Source organism: Anopheles ziemanni, unplaced genomic scaffold (genome assembly GCF_943734765.1).
Source record: "Anopheles ziemanni unplaced genomic scaffold, idAnoZiCoDA_A2_x.2 scaffold_13_ctg1, whole genome shotgun sequence".
NCBI classification, from domain to species: domain Eukaryota; kingdom Metazoa; phylum Arthropoda; class Insecta; order Diptera; family Culicidae; genus Anopheles; species Anopheles ziemanni.
The window spans coordinates 629,539-653,364 of record NW_026690047.1 but is presented as its reverse complement, the minus strand read 5'-3'; the positions used below and the strand labels follow the sequence as shown (position 1 = coordinate 653,364).

The 23,826-nt window shown below is 40.3% G+C and overlaps 1 protein-coding gene across 1 annotated transcript; it reads left to right on the top strand.

Moving 5' to 3' along the window:
- The first annotated feature begins 5,270 nt into the window (after positions 1 to 5,270).
- LOC131292907 (uncharacterized) lies at positions 5,271 to 7,906 on the top strand. Its single transcript, XM_058321006.1, has 4 exons — positions 5,271 to 5,334; positions 5,754 to 6,135; positions 6,253 to 6,739; positions 7,892 to 7,906. The coding sequence occupies exons 1-4, from the start codon at positions 5,271 to 5,273 to the stop codon at positions 7,904 to 7,906; spliced, it is 948 nt and encodes a 315-aa protein (XP_058176989.1).
- Positions 7,907 to 23,826: the final 15,920 nt, after the last annotated feature.

The window sequence follows — 23,826 nt, the reverse complement described above, 5'->3', positions numbered from 1 at the left end:
TCGGGATACTTGGAATCACAAACCAAGATGCTAGAAACGGCTTTTAACGTGTTTCGGGATACTTGGAATGACAAACCAAGATGCAAGAAACGGCTTATAACGTGTTTCGGGATACTTGGAATCACAAACCAAGATGCTAGAAACGGCTAATAACGTGTTTCGGGATACTTGGAATCACAAACCAAGATGCTAGAAACGGCTAATAACGTGTTTCGGGATACTTGGAATCACAAACCAAGATGCTAGAAACGGCTTTTAACGTGTTTCGGGATACTTGGAATGACAAACCAAGATGCTAGAAACGACTTTTAACGTGTTTCGGGATACTTGGAATCACAAACCAAGATGCTAGAAACGGCTTATAACGTGTTTCGGGATACTTGGAATCACAAACCAAGATGCTAGAAACGGCTAATAACGTGTTTCGGGATACTTGGAATCACAAACCAAGATGCTGGAAACGGCTTTTAACGTGTTTCGGGATACTTGGAATCACAAACCAAGATGCAAGAAACGGCTTTTAACGTGTTACGGGATACTTGGAATCACAAACCAAGATGCTAGAAACGGCTAATAACGTGTTTCGGGATACTTGGAATCACAAACCAAGATGCTAGAAACGGCTAATAACGTGTTTCGGGATACTTGGAATCACAAACCAAGATGCTAGAAACGGCTAATAACGTGTTTCGGGATACTTGGAATCACAAACCAAGATGCTAGAAACGGCTTTTAACGTGTTTCGGGATACTTGGAATCACAAACCAAGATGCTAGAAACGGCTTTTAACGTGTTTCGGGATACTTGGAATCACAAACCAAGATGCTAGAAACGGCTAATAACGTGTTTCGGGATACTTGGAATCACAAACCAAGATGCTAGAAACGGCTGTTAACGTGTTACGGGATACTTGGAATCACAAACCAAGATGCTAGAAACGGCTAATAACGTGTTTCGGGATACTTGGAATCACAAACCAAGATGCTAGAAACGGCTTTTAACGTGTTTCGGGATACTTGGAATCACAAACCAAGATGCTAGAAACGGCTAATAACGTGTTTCGGGATACTTGGAATCACAAACCAAGATGCTAGAAACGGCTTTTAACGTGTTTCGGGATACTTGGAATCACAAACCAAGATGCTAGAAACGGCTAATAACGTGTTTCGGGATACTTGGAATCACAAACCAAGATGCTAGAAACGGCTTTTAACGTGTTTCGGGATACTTGGAATCACAAACCAAGATGCTAGAAACGGCTAATAACGTGTTTCGGGATACTTGGAATCACAAACCAAGATGCTAGAAACGGCTAATAACGTGTTTCGGGATACTTGGAATCACAAACCAAGATGCTAGAAACGGCTAATAACGTGTTTCGGGATACTTGGAATCACAAACCAAGATGCTAGAAACGGCTTTTAACGTGTTTCGGGATACTTGGAATCACAAACCAAGATGCTAGAAACGGCTAATAACGTGTTTCGGGATACTTGGAATCACAAACCAAGATGCTAGAAACGGCTTTTAACGTGTTTCGGGATACTTGGAATCACAAACCAAGATGCTAGAAACGGCTAATAACGTGTTTCGGGATACTTGGAATCACAAACCAAGATGCTAGAAACGGCTTTTAACGTGTTTCGGGATACTTGGAATCACAAACCAAGATGCTAGAAACGGCTAATAACGTGTTTCGGGATACTTGGAATCACAAACCAAGATGCTAGAAACGGCTTTTAACGTGTTTCGGGATACTTGGAATCACAAACCAAGATGCTAGAAACGGCTAATAACGTGTTTCGGGATACTTGGAATCACAAACCAAGATGCTAGAAACGGCTTTTAACGTGTTTCGGGATACTTGGAATCACAAACCAAGATGCTAGAAACGGCTAATAACGTGTTTCGGGATACTTGGAATCACAAACCAAGATGCTAGAAACGGCTTTTAACGTGTTTCGGGATACTTGGAATCACAAACCAAGATGCTAGAAACGGCTAATAACGTGTTTCGGGATACTTGGAATCACAAACCAAGATGCTAGAAACGGCTTTTAACGTGTTTCGGGATACTTGGAATCACAAACCAAGATGCTAGAAACGGCTAATAACGTGTTTCGGGATACTTGGAATCACAAACCAAGATGCTAGAAACGGCTTTTAACGTGTTTCGGGATACTTGGAATCACAAACCAAGATGCTAGAAACGGCTAATAACGTGTTTCGGGATACTTGGAATCACAAACCAAGATGCTAGAAACGGCTTTTAACGTGTTTCGGGATACTTGGAATCACAAACCAAGATGCTAGAAACGGCTAATAACGTGTTTCGGGATACTTGGAATCACAAACCAAGATGCTAGAAACGGCTTTTAACGTGTTTCGGGATACTTGGAATCACAAACCAAGATGCTAGAAACGGCTAATAACGTGTTTCGGGATACTTGGAATCACAAACCAAGATGCTAGAAACGGCTTTTAACGTGTTTCGGGATACTTGGAATCACAAACCAAGATGCTAGAAACGGCTAATAACGTGTTTCGGGATACTTGGAATCACAAACCAAGATGCTAGAAACGGCTTTTAACGTGTTTCGGGATACTTGGAATCACAAACCAAGATGCTAGAAACGGCTAATAACGTGTTTCGGGATACTTGGAATCACAAACCAAGATGCTAGAAACGGCTTTTAACGTGTTTCGGGATACTTGGAATCACAAACCAAGATGCTAGAAACGGCTAATAACGTGTTTCGGGATACTTGGAATCACAAACCAAGATGCTAGAAACGGCTTTTAACGTGTTTCGGGATACTTGGAATCACAAACCAAGATGCTAGAAACGGCTAATAACGTGTTTCGGGATACTTGGAATCACAAACCAAGATGCTAGAAACGGCTTTTAACGTGTTACGGGATACTTGGAATCACAAACCAAGATGCTAGAAACGGCTAATAACGTGTTTCGGGATACTTGGAATCACAAACCAAGATGCTAGAAACGGCTAATAACGAGTTTCGGGATGCTTGGAATCACAAACCAAGATGCTAGAAACTACTTTTAAAGTGATTCGGGATACTTGGGATGACGACCCAAGATGCTAGAAACTACTTTTAAAGTGATTCGGGATACTTGGAATCACAAACCAAGATGCTAGAAACGGCTTTTAACGTGTTTCGGGATACTTGGAATCACAAACCAAGATGCTACAAACGGCTTTTAACGTGTTTCGGGATACTTGGAATCGCAAACCAAGATGCTAGAAACGGCTAATAACGTATTTCGGGATACTTGGAATTACAAACCAAGATGCTAGAAACGGCTTTTAACGTGTTTCGGGATACTTGGAATCACAAACCAAGATGTTAGAAACGGCTTTTAACGTGTTACGGGATACTTGGAATCACAAACCAAGATGCTAGAAACGGCTAATAACGTGTTTCGGGATACTTGGAATCGCAAACCAAGATGCTAGAAACGGCTAATAACGTATTTCGGGATGCTTGGAATCACAAACCAAGATGCTAGAAACGGCTTTTAACGTGTTTCGGGATACTTGGAATGACAAACCAAGATGCTAGAAACTACTTTTAACGTGTTTCGGGATACTTGGAATCACAAACCAAGATGCTAGAAACGGCTAATAACGTGTTTCGGGATGCTTGGAATCACAAACCAAGATGCTAGAAACTACTTTTAAAGTGATTCGGGATACTTGGGATGACGACCCAAGATGCTAGAAACTACTTTTAAAGTGATTCGGGATACTTGGGATGACGACCCAAGATGCTAGAAACTACTTTTAACGTGTTTCGGGATACTTGGAATCGCAAACCAAGATGCCAGAAACGGCTAATAACGTGTTTCGGGATACTTGGAATTACAAACCAAGATGCTAGAAACGGCTTTTAACGTGTTTCGGGATACTTGGAATCACAAACCAAGATGCTAGTAACGGCTTTTAACGTGTTACGGGATACTTGGAATCACAAACCAAGATGCTAGAAACGGCTAATAACGTGTTTCGGGATACTTGGAATCACAAACCAAGATGCTAGAAACGGCTAATAACGTGTTTCGGGATACTTGGAATCGCAAACCAAGATGCCAGAAACGGCTAATAACGTGTTTCGGGATACTTGGAATGACAAACCAAGATGCTAGAAACGACTTTTAACGTGTTTCGGGATACTTGGAATCACAAACCAAGATGCTAGAAACGGCTTATAACGTGTTTCGGGATACTTGGAATCACAAACCAAGATGCTAGAAACGGCTTATAACGTGTTTCGGGATACTTGGAATCACAAACCAAGATGCTAGAAACGGCTAATAACGTGTTTCGGGATACTTGGAATCACAAACCAAGATGCTGGAAACGGCTTTTAACGTGTTTCGGGATACTTGGAATCACAAACCAAGATGCAAGAAACGGCTTTTAACGTGTTACGGGATACTTGGAATCACAAACCAAGATGCTAGAAACGGCTAATAACGTGTTTCGGGATACTTGGAATCACAAACCAAGATGCTAGAAACGGCTAATAACGTGTTTCGGGATACTTGGAATCACAAACCAAGATGCTAGAAACGGCTAATAACGTGTTTCGGGATACTTGGAATCACAAACCAAGATGCTAGAAACGGCTTTTAACGTGTTACGGGATACTTGGAATCACAAACCAAGATGCTAGAAACGGCTAATACCCAGCGGGCATTGTTGCACAACATTCTCTAAAAATTCACTCAAAAAATGAATTTTCCTCAATGCACCCCCGCTGGAGTCCACAATTGTGCACTACAGCGTCGAGTAGCGCAACGTCATGACGTCATCACTCCACTTCGTTTGCCCATTGCACGTACAGTTCTCATACGCCTTCCTTCTCATACACCTTCCTTCTCGTATGCCTTGATCAAAACCAACGATAAAAAAAACCGCAAGAACGTTTCGGTGGGTCATGAACGGTGGGTCATGAAGTTCTTCCTTCTCACACACCTTCTTTCTCATATGCCTTGATCAAACTCAACGCTAAAAAAACCGCAAGAACGGTGGGTCATGAAGTTCTTGCTTTGTTTTCTTATCAACCGAGCAGTATTTTTTTTTTATGAAATCCGCGTGGATGGCTTGTTTTGATGTGTCAACTTTGTTTTGATAAGGATTTATCGCTTTTCTTGAGCAGTATCCAATCTTGAGCAGTGTCGATTGTTTTTTTAAATTGTTTGCTGTTAATCGTTGTGATTTGAAGTGATGGATCGTGAAATAGAAATGGAGTGGGAGGCATTCAAGCAAAGTGGATCAAGTGCTATACCGTGGGCAGATCTAGGCGTTGGTAAGTGAAAGTGAAAATACAAAATATATTACCGAAACATTGGTAATAGAGTACACCACACTCTTGCTGCTGGTTACGTATAAATATACGATCGGAATCTGGATGCAGTTTTAATAATTAGTAATATTGTTTTAGATATAACTCCTGAAGAGGAAGCGATGGAATTAGGTAGAGCTTCGTCAAGCAAAAGAAAGAACGGTGATGAAGTTTCTAGTGGTCCTAGCCATCGACCTCGAATGGACGACACTGAAATAGAATGGGCTGAATGGCAACGAATGAGTGCGTCTGAAATAAAATGGCCTGATCTAGGAGTTGGTAAGTAAAAGAAAAAAATATTAAAATGTATTATAGTGTTTTAAAGCCTCCGGGCAGCTGGGATGGGTTATGTAATATTTCATTCTATACTTCAACTGTTTTAGGTATAACCCGAGATGAAGATGCTTTTTTACAAGCGGCATCTACGAGCGGCATTGTTGAAGCCAACCGCCAGATAAGTGTAGAAAACAGGGTGGAGGTTATTGGTAGTGGAAGCTTAATTTTATCCACGGAGGAACCTGAAACAATTTCGAGCCATGAGGACACATCTATTGACGGATCTGATGATGATGATGATGACATCAGAGTGGATTGCACTAGGTTGGCTAGATATGTAGATAGCTATAGCCGACATGAGGCGTTGAGACGGTGGGCAATCTTGGAACTCGTATCACGTTCGTCTCTAGGAAAACTTCTGGCGATCTTGAGGAAGGATTATAAATTGCAACTTCCTAAAGATGCACGGACACTTACCAAATCATCCTCTCCAGTCGTGGTAAAAGTAAAATCGATCTTGGGAGGACGATTTTGGTATCAGGGGGTAGAGACGGTCCTAAAAAATTATTTTAAAGATGTCATACCCAAAGATGACCTTCTTTCCATACAAGTGTCGATCGATGGGCTTCCCCTTTTTAAAAGTTCAAACACACAACTGTGGCCAATACTTATAAAGGTGGAAGAATTGGTAGATGCTCCGGTAATGCTTGTCGGTGTTTTTGGGGGACAAGCAAAGCCGGAGAACATCGAACAATATCTTCGGCCGCTAGTGTTGGAGGTGAACGATCTCCAGCAAAGAGGCTTGCAGTTCGGTGACAAGCAGGTGCATTTTAAACTTCGCGCCATTGTTGCCGATTCTCCGGCGCGGGCGTATCTAAAAGCTGTCACCAGTTATACTGGTAAGCATGGATGCTTAAAGTGTTCCTGTGTTGGGGAATACATCAAACCGGAGAATAAAGTCATTTTTGACTCCGTGAACTCTGCACCGCGCACGGACGCGGGCTTTCGAGCTAAGGTAGACAAGGACCATCATAAGAGTTGGCGGACACCACTAGAAGATATAAATAATTTCCATTTAATAGAAGACGTCGTTGTTGGCGATCGGCTCCATTTAATTGATTTGGGGGTGACCAGAAAAATTCTTCGAGGGATGCTGGATGGCAAATTTGCAACCCTTGGTCGATGGTCAGACCCCCAGAAGGAAGCTGTGTCTAAGTTTATGGAAAATACACGGCTTCCTTCTGAGGTGCATCGCCCCATGAGGCACCTCAATGAAGTCCGCAATTGGAAGGGAACCGAATATCGGTCCTTCCTGCATTACATTAGTGTTGTGGTCTTGAAAGATTGCATGAACGAACAGGCTTTCAATCATTTCTTGCTCTACTTCTGCGGTGTGACCTGTTTTGCATCCACGGCACATCAGCGACATTGGCCGCTTGCGAAAAAGCTCCTAGAAAAGTTTGTAAAGGAGTTCGGCACGATATATGGTCGTTACCACTTGACAAGTAATGTTCATAATCTCCAGCACGTGTATGGAGAAGTTTTAAAATTTGGACAACTTGAAAATTTTTCGGCTTATTGTTTTGAAAACCACTTGCAGTTTATCAAACGCTGTATTAAATCGGGCACGAAGTGTGTGGAGCAAGTGGCAGCCAGGGTGCAAGCCAGAGATTCTATCCAGACGGCTGCCAGTTATAGTGCTCCAAACTATCCAATGTTGATGGTAAATCGGGTTGGATTACACGTAACAGCCGATTTTACCTTGCTGCCCGAATTTAGAGATCAATGGTTTTTGACCCACCAGGGCAGCGTCATCAAATTTTTGGAGGCAAAGAAAAGTTCTTTGTCTTCGTTCATCTTGATTGGGATCCAGATTGACCATAAGACGGAGCTTTTCGAAGGAAAGTGGGCAGACGGCAATTCGCAAATAGAATTGTCGTCTGCCGATTTGTTTATCTATAAAATAAAGGAAAATGCTCCGTCAAGAAGGGTGGAAGTACCGTGTGAATCCATAAAATGTAAACTATCAGCAATATATTTACCGAAGCGATCTCTCTCAAGACCACCAATAGATCCTCCTGTTACTATTGCTCTTGATACCATAGCCCTTTTCCCGTTGCTTCATACACTCCGTTGAGAAGATAGTTTTATGGATTCCATGGTTGCTTCCACGTCAACAAGAGATCATCGTGGTCGATAATGTTCGTGGAATGACCTTTTTAACCGCTTTTATGGCTACTGATAGAGCATTGCTAGTTGATATTTTGAATCCTTTAGCACTATGCTGCCTCGCGGGGCTCCATGCTGAAACAGATAGATCGCCTGCGCCCTACTCAAGCCTCTTTTCTAGCGAGTCTGTGTTCTCATGGTCTACATAACGAAATGTTTCAGGTTCCTTCGCGTATTCATGTATTTAACATACATTTTTGACTTCGACTATGATGCTGGTGATGATAATTTAAAATGAATTTTCATTCAACATACATTTTTGACTTCGACTATGATGCTCGTCGATTTTAAATTATCATCTTAAAATGAATTTTCATTCAATAATAAAACATGAAGTGTATGCATAAGTTTGAGGATCCTTAAGCGTCTGTGTGGGTTTCTCAATCTTTTGCATGGGTGAGCGGTGGGCCATTATCATCTCCATCATCATAGCAAATGTAATTAAAAAAAACAATTCAACATCATTAACAATTCATGTATTATTCTCATAAATTAAAACTAAAACCCTATCAATAAATCTAAATTAAACAAACTTAGAACTAACCAGAAATAAACAAAGCCCTATCACCAAATAGAAAAGAAAGTAACTAAACTAACTCATGTACTAAAGCTAAAATTAACTTACGTACTAAGGGAAGAACGGTCTGTTTTTTTTGTAAGTGTATGGTTTGTTGGCCGAACCTTTTATAATCCCTTTTGTTTTTGCCGTGCTCGCTGCGTTTTTTAACTTTAACCTTACAAAGGCTTCTACAGCGGATGCATGCACTTGGCCATCATGACCGTTCTCCGCTATTTTTTTTAAAAGTAGAAATATATTATGATAAATACTAAACCTAATTTTTTTTTCAGGACGTCCTCCGCCAGACCAGCTGCATTTGACCATAAACTGTTTGTTAAATAGGAGCTGCATACCCTCATGCATCCTCTGCTTTGCCTCCGTTTTAACTGTACGAGTCTGCACCCATTGCAGAACATCTTGGAAATGTTCAGCGTTACGAAGCTTGAACTCCAACTCGTCCAGCTCTTCTTTGCTATCCACTGCCTTCAGAGTAAACGGGGGTTCCTGATGTGTTACCACCTGTGGGGGCCGTTGGTCCAGCACATCCTTCATCCCCCGGACAACTTTCGTCAGTATAAATGTTTGCCGCAGGTTCATATCCACACGCTCGGAAATAGAATGCAGCGATTGATTGTTTGCCGTAACACTGGGTGTCTCCATGATTATGCTCTAATTCTACAAAAATCAAATATACTAGTCGTAAAAACCGCTATAGTAATGTATATTTAACTTACCTTGCCAACTTTTTAAAACAGTGAGTGAAATTGTATGTTTGTTTAGTATTTTTCACCTGATAGAATTTTCAGCCACTGAAACTAGCATACCAAATGCACTGGACAATGCTTTGAATTTCTTAAGAATTTTCCCGCTTGCACGCTCTAGAGTACAGAGCTTTCGTTGCCGTTCCGAAATTGTTTATTTTGATTTCGACTTGCTAACGTAGACTATATTGAATGAAACTCTATGTGTTTTATAGCTCACTTTCAATCCATTGTCGCCCCATAGTTAAAAAATATATGACTATTTTTACGTCACCAACTTAATTTCATGTTTTAATTTCAAGATTCTTCTATATAACCAGTAAAACTACAAAAAACAAATTTGAAGGGGCACAACCATATTTTCTCCATGTAAACACTGTTATAGAACGATCGACGTTATTGACAGCTCCACGTTGTTTACATTTTACAATTGATCAAAAACAATCGATCTGGATAGGAGTGAAAAGTGCAGAAAGTGAGGTAATAAATAATGTTAATTACGTTCTAAGTGGGTAAATAAGGTAAGTAAGTTCGACAGGTACTTGGACTACACGGGACCCGTGCACAAAAAATGGTGGTAAACGTAAGCTCCAATCCGTGCTATACGATTCTCCAAACCCGTACCAGCCTGGCCGGATCATCAAAATTACGGTGAAAATATTAACAAGTGAGTATGAATCATCGCAGTTACTGTGAAATTATTAGTACATAAGTATTAATCATCAACAGTGCAGTGAAAATTGCACATTGCTATACATATTTTAAAAACGCTTAATATTTATATTATATCTTTATTTTTTCCAGCAGTTTACTCCACGTTTCCTCAAACAGCACTGAAAACACCCAGCATAGTGCTGCAGGGATCACCATGGTGCAATAACCGGCGTAAAGGGAGATGTTTTCAACACTTGGTCTAATGTATGTTTTTACTGTTATTTATGTTCAAATTGTTTTCATAATTTGATATTAATTCTTTTCTTCAAATTTGTTTCTTTACAGCTTACAACGGAACTGTTTGCCCGCCATTGTACAAATGGCCTTTTTATGTAAATAAATATTTATTCAACGAGAATAACGTTGAATTTAAATTTTCACGGTCGTTAAATTATTGTCGAAAGAATTGACGTAACGAATGTGGGGAATGAAAGAAAGGAGGAAGGGGTGAGGGGCGAATGAACACCCGCTGTAGTGACGTCACAATGCTGAACCGTCATTGTGACGTCACGAAACGTTCATTCATATTTGGCTAATCTTTGGCTAATCTTTTTCGAGGATTAGCTAAAGATTAGCCAAAATGTGTAGCGTTGCAAGCTAATGATGCGCAACAATGCCCGCTGGGTAACGTGTTTCGGGATACTTGGAATCACAAACCAAGATGCTAGAAACGGCTAATAACGTGTTTCGGGATACTTGGAATCGCAAACCAAGATGCCAGAAACGGCTAATAACGTGTTTCGGGATACTTGGAATTACAAACCAAGATGCTAGAAACGGCTTTTAACGTGTTACGGGATACTTGGAATCACAAACCAAGATGCTAGTAACGGCTTTTAACGTGTTACGGGATACTTGGAATCACAAACCAAGATGCTAGAAACGGCTAATAACGTGTTTCGGGATACTTGGAATCACAAACCAAGATGCTAGAAACGGCTAATAACGTGTTTCGGGATACTTGGAATCGCAAACCAAGATGCCAGAAACGGCTAATAACGTGTTTCGGGATACTTGGAATGACAAACCAAGATGCTAGAAACGACTTTTAACGTGTTTCAGGATACTTGGAATCACAAACCAAGATGCTAGAAACGGCTTTTAACGTGTTTCGGGATACTTGGAATCACAAACCAAGATGCTAGAAACGGCTTATAACGTGTTTCGGGATACTTGGAATCACAAACCAAGATGCTAGAAACGGCTAATAACGTGTTTCGGGATACTTGGAATCACAAACCAAGATGCTGGAAACGGCTTTTAACGTGTTTCGGGATACTTGGAATCACAAACCAAGATGCTAGAAACGGCTTTTAACGTGTTTCGGGATACTTGGAATCACAAACCAAGATGCTAGAAACGGCTAATAACGTGTTTCGGGATGCTTGGAATCACAAACCAAGATGCTAGAAACTACTTTTAAAGTGATGCGGGATACTTGGGATGACGACCCAAGATGCTAGAAACTACTTTTAAAGTGATTCGGGATACTTGGGATGACGACCCAAGATGCTAGAAACTACTTTTAACGTGTTTCGGGATACTTGGAATTACAAACCAAGATGCTAGAAACGGCTAATAACGTGTTTCGGGATACTTGGAATCACAAACCAAGATGCTAGAAACGGCTTTTAACGTGTTTCGGGATACTTGGAATCACAAACCAAGATGCTAGAAACGGCTTTTAACGTGTTACGGGATACTTGGAATCACAAACCAAGATGCTAGAAACGGCTAATAACGTGTTTCGGGATACTTGGAATCACAAACCAAGATGCTAGAAACGGCTAATAACGTGTTTCGGGATACTTGGAATCACAAACCAAGATGCTAGAAACGGCTTTTAACGTGTTTCGGGATACTTGGAATGACAAACCAAGATGCTAGAAACGACTTTTAACGTGTTTCGGGATACTTGGAATCACAAACCAAGATGCTAGAAACGGCTTATAACGTGTTTCGGGATACTTGGAATCACAAACCAAGATGCTAGAAACGGCTAATAACGTGTTTCGGGATACTTGGAATCACAAACCAAGATGCTAGAAACGGCTAATAACGTGTTTCGGGATACTTGGAATCACAAACCAAGATGCTAGAAACGGCTTTTAACGTGTTTCGGGATACTTGGAATGACAAACCAAGATGCTAGAAACGACTTTTAACGTGTTTCGGGATACTTGGAATCACAAACCAAGATGCTAGAAACGGCTTATAACGTGTTTCGGGATACTTGGAATCACAAACCAAGATGCTAGAAACGGCTAATAACGTGTTTCGGGATACTTGGAATCACAAACCAAGATGCTGGAAACGGCTTTTAACGTGTTTCGGGATACTTGGAATCACAAACCAAGATGCTAGAAACGGCTTTTAACGTGTTACGGGATACTTGGAATCACAAACCAAGATGCTAGAAACGGCTAATAACGTGTTTCGGGATACTTGGAATCACAAACCAAGATGCTAGAAACGGCTAATAACGTGTTTCGGGATACTTGGAATCACAAACCAAGATGCTAGAAACGGCTTTTAACGTGTTACGGGATACTTGGAATCACAAACCAAGATGCTAGAAACGGCTAATAACGTGTTTCGGGATACTTGGAATCACAAACCAAGATGCTAGAAACGGCTAATAACGTGTTTCGGGATACTTGGAATCACAAACCAAGATGCTAGAAACGGCTAATAACGTGTTTCGGGATACTTGGAATCACAAACCAAGATGCTAGAAACGGCTTTTAACGTGTTACGGGATACTTGGAATCACAAACCAAGATGCTAGAAACGGCTAATAACGTGTTTCGGGATACTTGGAATCACAAACCAAGATGCTAGAAACGGCTAATAACGTGTTTCGGGATACTTGGAATCACAAACCAAGATGCTAGAAACGGCTAATAACGTGTTTCGGGATACTTGGAATTACAAACCAAGATGCTAGAAACGGCTTTTAACGTGTTTCGGGATACTTGGAATCACAAACCAAGATGCTAGAAACGGCTTTTAACGTGTTACGGGATACTTGGAATCACAAACCAAGATGCTAGAAACGGCTAATAACGTGTTTCGGGATACTTGGAATCACAAACCAAGATGCTAGAAACGGCTAATAACGTGTTTCGGGATACTTGGAATCACAAACCAAGATGCTAGAAACGGCTTTTAACGTGTTTCGGGATACTTGGAATGACAAACCAAGATGCTAGAAACGACTTTTAACGTGTTTCGGGATACTTGGAATCACAAACCAAGATGCTAGAAACGGCTTATAACGTGTTTCGGGATACTTGGAATCACAAACCAAGATGCTAGAAACGGCTTATAACGTGTTTCGGGATACTTGGAATCACAAACCAAGATGCTAGAAACGGCTAATAACGTGTTTCGGGATACTTGGAATCACAAACCAAGATGCTGGAAACGGCTTTTAACGTGTTTCGGGATACTTGGAATCACAAACCAAGATGCAAGAAACGGCTTTTAACGTGTTTCGGGATACTTGGAATCACAAACCAAGATGCTAGAAACGGCTAATAACGTGTTTCGGGATGCTTGGAATCACAAACCAAGATGCTAGAAACTACTTTTAAAGTGATGCGGGATACTTGGGATGACGACCCAAGATGCTAGAAACTACTTTTAAAGTGATTCGGGATACTTGGGATGACGACCCAAGATGCTAGAAACTACTTTTAACGTGTTTCGGGATACTTGGAATTACAAACCAAGATGCTAGAAACGGCTAATAACGTGTTTCGGGATACTTGGAATCACAAACCAAGATGCTAGAAACGGCTTTTAACGTGTTTCGGGATACTTGGAATCACAAACCAAGATGCTAGAAACGGCTTTTAACGTGTTACGGGATACTTGGAATCACAAACCAAGATGCTAGAAACGGCTAATAACGTGTTTCGGGATACTTGGAATCACAAACCAAGATGCTAGAAACGGCTAATAACGTGTTTCGGGATACTTGGAATCACAAACCAAGATGCTAGAAACGGCTTTTAACGTGTTTCGGGATACTTGGAATGACAAACCAAGATGCTAGAAACGACTTTTAACGTGTTTCGGGATACTTGGAATCACAAACCAAGATGCTAGAAACGGCTTATAACGTGTTTCGGGATACTTGGAATCACAAACCAAGATGCTAGAAACGGCTTATAACGTGTTTCGGGATACTTGGAATCACAAACCAAGATGCTAGAAACGGCTAATAACGTGTTTCGGGATACTTGGAATCACAAACCAAGATGCTAGAAACGGCTAATAACGTGTTTCGGGATACTTGGAATCACAAACCAAGATGCTAGAAACGGCTTTTAACGTGTTACGGGATACTTGGAATCACAAACCAAGATGCTAGAAACGGCTAATAACGTGTTTCGGGATACTTGGAATCACAAACCAAGATGCTAGAAACGGCTAATAACGTGTTTCGGGATACTTGGAATCACAAACCAAGATGCTAGAAACGGCTAATAACGTGTTTCGGGATACTTGGAATCACAAACCAAGATGCTAGAAACGGCTTTTAACGTGTTACGGGATACTTGGAATCACAAACCAAGATGCTAGAAACGGCTAATAACGTGTTTCGGGATACTTGGAATCACAAACCAAGATGCTAGAAACGGCTTTTAACGTGTTACGGGATACTTGGAATCACAAACCAAGATGCTAGAAACGGCTAATAACGTGTTTCGGGATACTTGGAATCACAAACCAAGATGCTAGAAACGGCTAATAACGTGTTTCGGGATACTTGGAATCACAAACCAAGATGCTAGAAACGGCTAATAACGTGTTTCGGGATACTTGGAATCACAAACCAAGATGCTAGAAACGGCTTATAACGTGTTTCGGGATACTTGGAATCACAAACCAAGATGCTAGAAACGGCTAATAACGTGTTTCGGGATACTTGGAATCACAAACCAAGATGCTAGAAACGGCTAATAACGTGTTTCGGGATACTTGGAATCACAAACCAAGATGCTAGAAACGGCTTTTAACGTGTTACGGGATACTTGGAATCACAAACCAAGATGCTAGAAACGGCTAATAACGTGTTTCGGGATACTTGGAATCACAAACCAAGATGCTAGAAACGGCTAATAACGTGTTTCGGGATACTTGGAATCACAAACCAAGATGCTAGAAACGGCTAATAACGTGTTTCGGGATACTTGGAATCACAAACCAAGATGCTAGAAACGGCTTTTAACGTGTTACGGGATACTTGGAATCACAAACCAAGATGCTAGAAACGGCTAATAACGTGTTTCGGGATACTTGGAATCACAAACCAAGATGCTAGAAACGGCTTTTAACGTGTTACGGGATACTTGGAATCACAAACCAAGATGCTAGAAACGGCTAATAACGTGTTTCGGGATACTTGGAATCACAAACCAAGATGCTAGAAACGGCTAATAACGTGTTTCGGGATACTTGGAATCACAAACCAAGATGCTAGAAACGGCTAATAACGTGTTTCGGGATACTTGGAATCACAAACCAAGATGCTAGAAACGGCTTTTAACGTGTTACGGGATACTTGGAATCACAAACCAAGATGCTAGAAACGGCTTATAACGTGTTTCGGGATACTTGGAATCACAAACCAAGATGCTAGAAACGGCTAATAACGTGTTTCGGGATACTTGGAATTACAAACCAAGATGCTAGAAACGGCTTTTAACGTGTTTCGGGATACTTGGAATCACAAACCAAGATGCTAGAAACGGCTTTTAACGTGTTACGGGATACTTGGAATCACAAACCAAGATGCTAGAAACGGCTAATAACGTGTTTCGGGATACTTGGAATCACAAACCAAGATGCTAGAAACGGCTAATAACGTGTTTCGGGATACTTGGAATCACAAACCAAGATGCTAGAAACGGCTTTTAACGTGTTTCGGGATACTTGGAATGACAAACCAAGATGCTAGAAACGACTTTTAACGTGTTTCGGGATACTTGGAATCACAAACCAAGATGCTAGAAACGGCTTATAACGTGTTTCGGGATACTTGGAATCACAAACCAAGATGCTAGAAACGGCTTATAACGTGTTTCGGGATACTTGGAATCACAAACCAAGATGCTAGAAACGGCTAATAACGTGTTTCGGGATACTTGGAATCACAAACCAAGATGCTGGAAACGGCTTTTAACGTGTTTCGGGATACTTGGAATCACAAACCAAGATGCAAGAAACGGCTTTTAACGTGTTTCGGGATACTTGGAATCACAAACCAAGATGCTAGAAACGGCTAATAACGTGTTTCGGGATGCTTGGAATCACAAACCAAGATGCTAGAAACTACTTTTAAAGTGATGCGGGATACTTGGGATGACGACCCAAGATGCTAGAAACTACTTTTAAAGTGATTCGGGATACTTGGGATGACGACCCAAGATGCTAGAAACTACTTTTAACGTGTTTCGGGATACTTGGAATCGCAAACCAAGATGCCAGAAACGGCTAATAACGTGTTTCGGGATACTTGGAATTACAAACCAAGATGCTAGAAACGGCTTTTAACGTGTTTCGGGATACTTGGAATCACAAACCAAGATGCTAGAAACGGCTAATAACGTGTTTCGGGATACTTGGAATCACAAACCAAGATGCTAGAAACGGCTAATAACGTGTTTCGGGATACTTGGAATCACAAACCAAGATGCTAGAAACGGCTTTTAACGTGTTTCGGGATACTTGGAATGACAAACCAAGATGCTAGAAACGACTTTTAACGTGTTTCGGGATACTTGGAATCACAAACCAAGATGCTAGAAACGGCTTATAACGTGTTTCGGGATACTTGGAATCACAAACCAAGATGCTAGAAACGGCTAATAACGTGTTTCGGGATACTTGGAATCACAAACCAAGATGCTAGAAACGGCTAATAACGTGTTTCGGGATACTTGGAATCACAAACCAAGATGCTAGAAACGGCTTTTAACGTGTTTCGGGATACTTGGAATGACAAACCAAGATGCTAGAAACGACTTTTAACGTGTTTCGGGATACTTGGAATCACAAACCAAGATGCTAGAAACGACTTTTAAAGTGATTCGTGACATTTGGAATCACTAACCAAGATGCTAGAAACGACTTTTAAAGTGTTTCGGGATACTTGGAATCACAAACCAAGATGCTAGAAACGACTTTAAAAGTGTTTCGGGATACTTGGAATCACAAACCAAGATGCTAGAAACGGCTAATAACGTGTTTCGGGATACTTGGAATCACAAACCAAGATGCTAGAAACGGCTTTTAACGTGTTTCGGGATACTTGGAATGACAAACCAAGATGCTAGAAACGACTTTTAACGTGTTTCGGGATACTTGGAATCACAAACCAAGATGCTAGAAACGGCTTATAACGTGTTTCGGGATACTTGGAATCACAAACCAAGATGCTAGAAACGGCTAATAACGTGTTTCGGGATACTTGGAATCACAAACCAAGATGCCAGAAACGGCTAATAACGTGTTTCGGGATACTTGGAATTACAAACCAAGATGCTAGAAACGGCTTTTAACGTGTTTCGGGATACTTGGAATCACAAACCAAGATGCTAGAAACGGCTTTTAACGTGTTACGGGATACTTGGAATCACAAACCAAGATGCTAGAAACGGCTAATAACGTGTTACGGGATACTTGGAATCACAAACCAAGATGCTAGAAACGGCTAATAACGTGTTTCGGGATACTTGGAATCGCAAACCAAGATGCTAGAAACGGCTAATAACGTATTTCGGGATACTTGGAATTACAAACCAAGATGCTAGAAACGGCTTTTAACGTGTTTCGGGATACTTGGAATCACAAACCAAGATGTTAGAAACGGCTTTTAACGTGTTACGGGATACTTGGAATCACAAACCAAGATGCTAGAAACTACTTTTAAAGTGTTTCGGGATACTTGGAATCACAAACCAAGATGCTAGAAACGACTTTTAAAGTGTTTCGGGATACTTGAAATTACAAACCAAGATGCTAGAAACGACTTTCAAAGTGTTTCGGGATACTTGGAATCACAAACCAAGATGCTAGAAACGACTTTTAAAATGTTTCGGGATACTTGGAATCACAAACCAAGATGCTAGAAACGACTTTTAAAGTGTTTCGGGACACATGGAATTACAAACCAAGATGCTAGAAACGACTTTTAAAGTGTTTCGGGATACTTGGAATCACAAACCAAGATGCTAGAAACGACTTTTAAAGTGTTTCGGGACACATGGAATTACAAACCAAGATGCTAGAAACGACTTTTAAAGTGTTTCGGGATACTTGGAATCACAAACCAAGATGCTAGAAACGACTTTTAAAGTGTTTCGGGATACTTGGAATCACAAACCAAGATGCTAGAAACGACTTTTAAAGTGTTTCGGGATACTTGGAATCACAAACCAAGATGCTAGAAACGACTTTCAAAGTGTTTCGGGATACTTGGAATCACAAACCAAGATGCTAGAAACGACTTTTAAAGTGATTCGTGACATTTGGAATCACTAACCAAGATGCTAGAAACGACTTTTAAAGTGTTTCGGGATACTTGGAATCACAAACCAAGATGCTAGAAACGACTTTAAAAGTGTTTCGGGATACTTGGAATCACAAACCAAGATGCTAGAAACGACTTTTAAAGTGTTTCGGGACACATGGAATTACAAACCAAGATGCTAGAAACGACTTTTAAAGTGTTTCGGGACACATGGAATCACAAACCAAGATGCTAGAAACGACTTTTAAAGTGTTTCGGGACACATGGAATCACAAACCAAGATGCTAGAAACGACTTTTGAAGTGTTTCGGGATACTTGGAATTACAAACCAAGTTGCTAGAAGCTACTTTTAAAGTGTTTCGGGATACTTGGAATTACAAACCAAGATGCTAGAAACGACTTTTAAAGTGATTCGGGGTACTTGGAATCACAAACCAAGATGCTAGAAACGACTTTAAAAGTGTTTCGGGGTACTTGGAATCACAAACCAAGATGCTAGAAACGACTTTAAAAGTGTTTCGGGATACTTGGAATCACAAACCAAGATGCTAGAAACGACTTTTAAAGTGTTTCGGGATACTTGGAATCACAAACCAAGATGCTAGAAACGACTTTTAAAGTGATTCGTGACATTTGGAATCACTAACCAAGATGCTAGAAACGACTTTTAAAGTGTTTCGGGATACTTGGAATCACAAACCAAGATGCTAGAAACGACTTTAAAAGTGTTTCGGGATACTTGGAATCACAAACCAAGATGCTAGAAACGACTTTTAAAGTGATTCGGGGTACTTGGAATCACAAACCAAGATGCTAGAAACGACTTTAAAAGTGTTTCGGGATACTTGGAATCACAAACCAAGATGCTAGAAACGACTTTTAAAGTGATTCGTGACATTTGGAATCACTAACCAAGATGCTAGAAACGACTTTTAAAGTGTTTCGGGATACTTGGAATCACAAACCAAGATGCTAGAAACGACTTTAAAAGTATTTCGGGATACTTGGAATCACAAACCAAGGTGCTAGAAACGACTTTTAAAGTGTTTCGGGACACTTGGAATCTCAAACCAAGATGCTAGAAACGACTTTAAAAGTGTTTCGGGGTACTTGGAATCACAAACCAAGATGCTAGAAACGACTTTTAAAGTGTTTCGGGATACTTGGAATCACAAACCAAGATGCTAGAAACGACTTTTAAAGTGTTTCGGGGTACTTGGAATCACAAACCAAGATGCTAGAAACGACTTTAAAAGTGTTTTGGGATACTTGGAATCACAAACTAAGATGCTAGAAACGACTTTTAAAGTGTTTCGGGATACTTGGAATCACAAACCAAGATGCTAGAAACGACTTTTAAAGTGATTCGTGACATTTGGAATCACTAACCAAGATGCTAGAAACGACTTTTAAAGTGTTTCGGGATACTTGGAATCACAAACCAAGATGCTAGAAACGACTTTAAAAGTGTTTCGGGATACTTGGAATCACAAACCAAGATGCTAGAAACGACTTTTAAAGTGATTCGGGGTACTTGGAATCACAAACCAAGATGCTAGAAACGACTTTAAAAGTGTTTCGGGATACTTGGAATCACAAACCAAGATGCTAGAAACGACTTTTAAAGTGATTCGTGACATTTGGAATCACTAACCAAGATGCTAGAAACGACTTTTAAAGTGTTTCGGGATACTTGGAATCACAAACCAAGATGCTAGAAACGACTTTTAAAGTGTTTCGGGATACTTGGAATTACAAACCAAGTTGCTAGAAGCTACTTTTAAAGTGTTTCGGGATACTTGGAATAACAAACCAAGATGCTAGAAACGACTTTTAAAGTGATTCGGGACACTTGGAATCTCAAACCAAGATGCTAGAAACGACTTTAAAAGTGTTTCGGGGTACTTGGAATCACAAACCAAGATGCTAGAAACGACTTTAAAAGTGTTTCGGGATACTTGGAATCACAAACCAAGATGCTATAAACGACTTTAAAAGTGTTTCGGGATACTTGGAATCACAAACCAAGATGCTAGAAACGACTTTAAAAGTGTTTCGGGATACTTGGAATCACAAACCAAGATGCTAGAAACGACTTTTAAAGTGTTTCGGGACACTTGGAATCTCAAACCAAGATGCTAGAAACGACTTTAAAAGTGTTTCGGGGTACTTGGAATCACAAACCAAGATGCTAGAAACGACTTTTAAAGTGTTTCGGGATACTTGGAATCACAAACCAAGATGCTAGAAACGACTTTAAAAGTGTTTCGGGATACTTGGAATCACAAACCAAGATGCTAGAAACGACTTTTAAAGTGTTTCGGGACACTTGGAATCTCAAACCAAGATGCTAGAAACGACTTTAAAAGTGTTTCGGGGTACTTGGAATCACAAACCAAGATGCTAGAAACGACTTTTAAAGTGTTTCGGGGTACTTGGAATCACAAACCAAGATGCTAGAAACGACTTTTAAAGTGTTTCGTGACATTTGGAATCACAAACCAAGGTGCTAGAAACGACTTTTAAAGTGTTTCGGGACACTTGGAATCTCAAACCAAGATGCTAGAAACGACTTTAAAAGTGTTTCGGGGTACTTGGAATCACAAACCAAGATGCTAGAAACGACTTTTAAAGTGTTTCGGGATACTTGGAATCACAAACCAAGATGCTAGAAACGACTTTTAAAGTGTTTCGGGATACTTGGAATCACAAACCAAGATGCTAGAAACGACTTTTAAAGTGTTTCGGGGTACTTGGAATCACAAACCAAGATGCTATAAACGACTTTAAAAGTGTTTCGGGATACTTGGAATCACAAACCAAGATGCTAGAAACGACTTTAAAAGTGTTTCGGGATACTTGGAATCACAAACCAAGATGCTAGAAACGACTTTTAAAGTGTTTCGGGACACTTGGAATCTCAAACCAAGATGCTAGAAACGACTTTAAAAGTGTTTCGGGGTACTTGGAATCACAAACCAAGATGCTAGAAACGACTTTAAAAGTGTTTCGGGATACTTGGAATCACAAACCAAGATGCTATAAACGACTTTAAAAGTGTTTCGTGACATTTGGAATCACAAACCAAGGTGCTAGAAACGACTTTTAAAGTGCTTCGGGACACTTGGAATCTCAAACCAAGATGCTAGAAACGACTTTAAAAGTGTTTCGGGATACTTGGAATCACAAACCAAGATGCTAGAAACGACTTTAAAAGTGTTTCGGGATACTTGGAATCACAAACCAAGATGCTAGAAACGACTTTAAAAGTGTTTCGGGATACTTGGAATCACAAACCAAGATGCTAGAAACGACTTTAAAAGTGTTTCGGGATACTTGGAATCACAAACCAAGATGCTAGAAACGACTTTTAAAGTGTTTCGGGACACTTGGAATCTCAAACCAAGATGCTAGAAACGACTTTAAAAGTGTTTCGGGGTACTTGGAATCACAAACCAAGATGCTAGAAACGACTTTTAAAGTGTTTCGGGATACTTGGAATCACAAACCAAGATGCTAGAAACGACTTTTAAAGTGTTTCGTGACATTTGGAATCACAAACCAACGTGCTAGAAACGACTTTTAAAGTGTTTCGGGACACTTGGAATCTCAAACCAAGATGCTAGAAACGACTTTAAAAGTGTTTCGGGGTACTTGGAATCACAAACCAAGATGCTAGAAACGACTTTTAAAGTGTTTCGGGATACTTGGGATGACGACCCAAGATGCTAGAAACGACTTTTAAAGTGTTTCGGGACACTTGGAATCTCAAACCAAGATGCTAGAAACGACTTTTAAAGTGTTTCGGGACACTTGGAATCTCAAACCAAGATGCTAGAAACGACTTTAAAAGTGTTTCGGGGTACTTGGAATCACAAACCAAGATGCTAGAAACGACTTTTAAAGTGTTTCGGGATACTTGGAATCACAAACCAAGATGCTAGAAACGACTTTTAAAGTGTTTCGGGATACTTGGAATCACAAACCAAGATGCTAGAAACGACTTTTAAAGTGTTTCGGGGTACTTGGAATCACAAACCAAGATGCTATAAACGACTTTAAAAGTGTTTCGGGATACTTGGAATCACAAACCAAGATGCTAGAAACGACTTTAAAAGTGGTTCGGGATACTTGGAATCACAAACCAAGATGCTAGAAACGACTTTTAAAGTGTTTCGGGACACTTGGAATCTCAAACCAAGATGCTAGAAACGACTTTAAAAGTGTTTCGGGGTACTTGGAATCACAAACCAAGATGCTAGAAACGACTTTTAAAGTGTTTCGGGATACTTGGAATCACAAACCAAGATGCTAGAAACGACTTTTAAAGTGTTTCGGGATACTTGGAATCACAAACCAAGATGCTAGAAACGACTTTTAAAGTGTTTCGGGATACTTGGAATCACAAACCAAGATGCTAGAAACGACTTTTAAAGTGTTTCGGGACACATGGAATTACAAACCAAGATGCTAGAAACGACTTTTAAAGTGTTTCGGGATACTTGGAATCACAAACCAAGATGCTAGAAACGACTTTTAAAGTGTTTCGGGATACTTGAAATTACAAACCAAGATGCTAGAAACGACTTTCAAAGTGTTTCGGGATACTTGGAATCACAAACCAAGATGCTAGAAACGACTTTTAAAGTGATTCGTGACATTTGGAATCACTAACCAAGATGCTAGAAACGACTTTTAAAGTGTTTCGGGATACTTGGAATCACAAACCAAGATGCTAGAAACGACTTTAAAAGTGTTTCGGGATACTTGGAATCACAAACCAAGATGCTAGAAACGACTTTCAAAGTGTTTCGGGACACTTGGAATCTCAAACCAAGATGCTAGAAACGACTTTAAAAGTGTTTCGGGGTACTTGGAATCACAAACCAAGATGCTAGAAACGACTTTAAAAGTGTTTCGGGATACTTGGAATCACAAACCAAGATGCTAGAAACGACTTTTAAAGTGTTTCGGGACACTTGGAATCTCAAACCAAGATGCTAGAAACGACTTTTAAAGTGTTTCGTGACATTTGGAATCACAAACCAAGGTGCTAGAAACGACTTTTAAAGTGCTTCGGGACACTTGGAATCTCAAACCAAGATGCTAGAAACGACTTTAAAAGTGTTTCGGGACACATGGAATTACAAACCAAGATGCTAGAAACGACTTTTAAAGTGTTTCGGGATACTTGGAATCACAAACCAAGATGCTAGAAACGACTTTTAAAGTGTTTCGTGACATTTGGAATCACAAACCAAGGTGCTAGAAACGACTTTTAAAGTGTTTCGGGACACTTGGAATCTCAAACCAAGATGCTAGAAACGACTTTAAAAGTGTTTCGGGGTACTTGGAATCACAAACCAAGATGCTA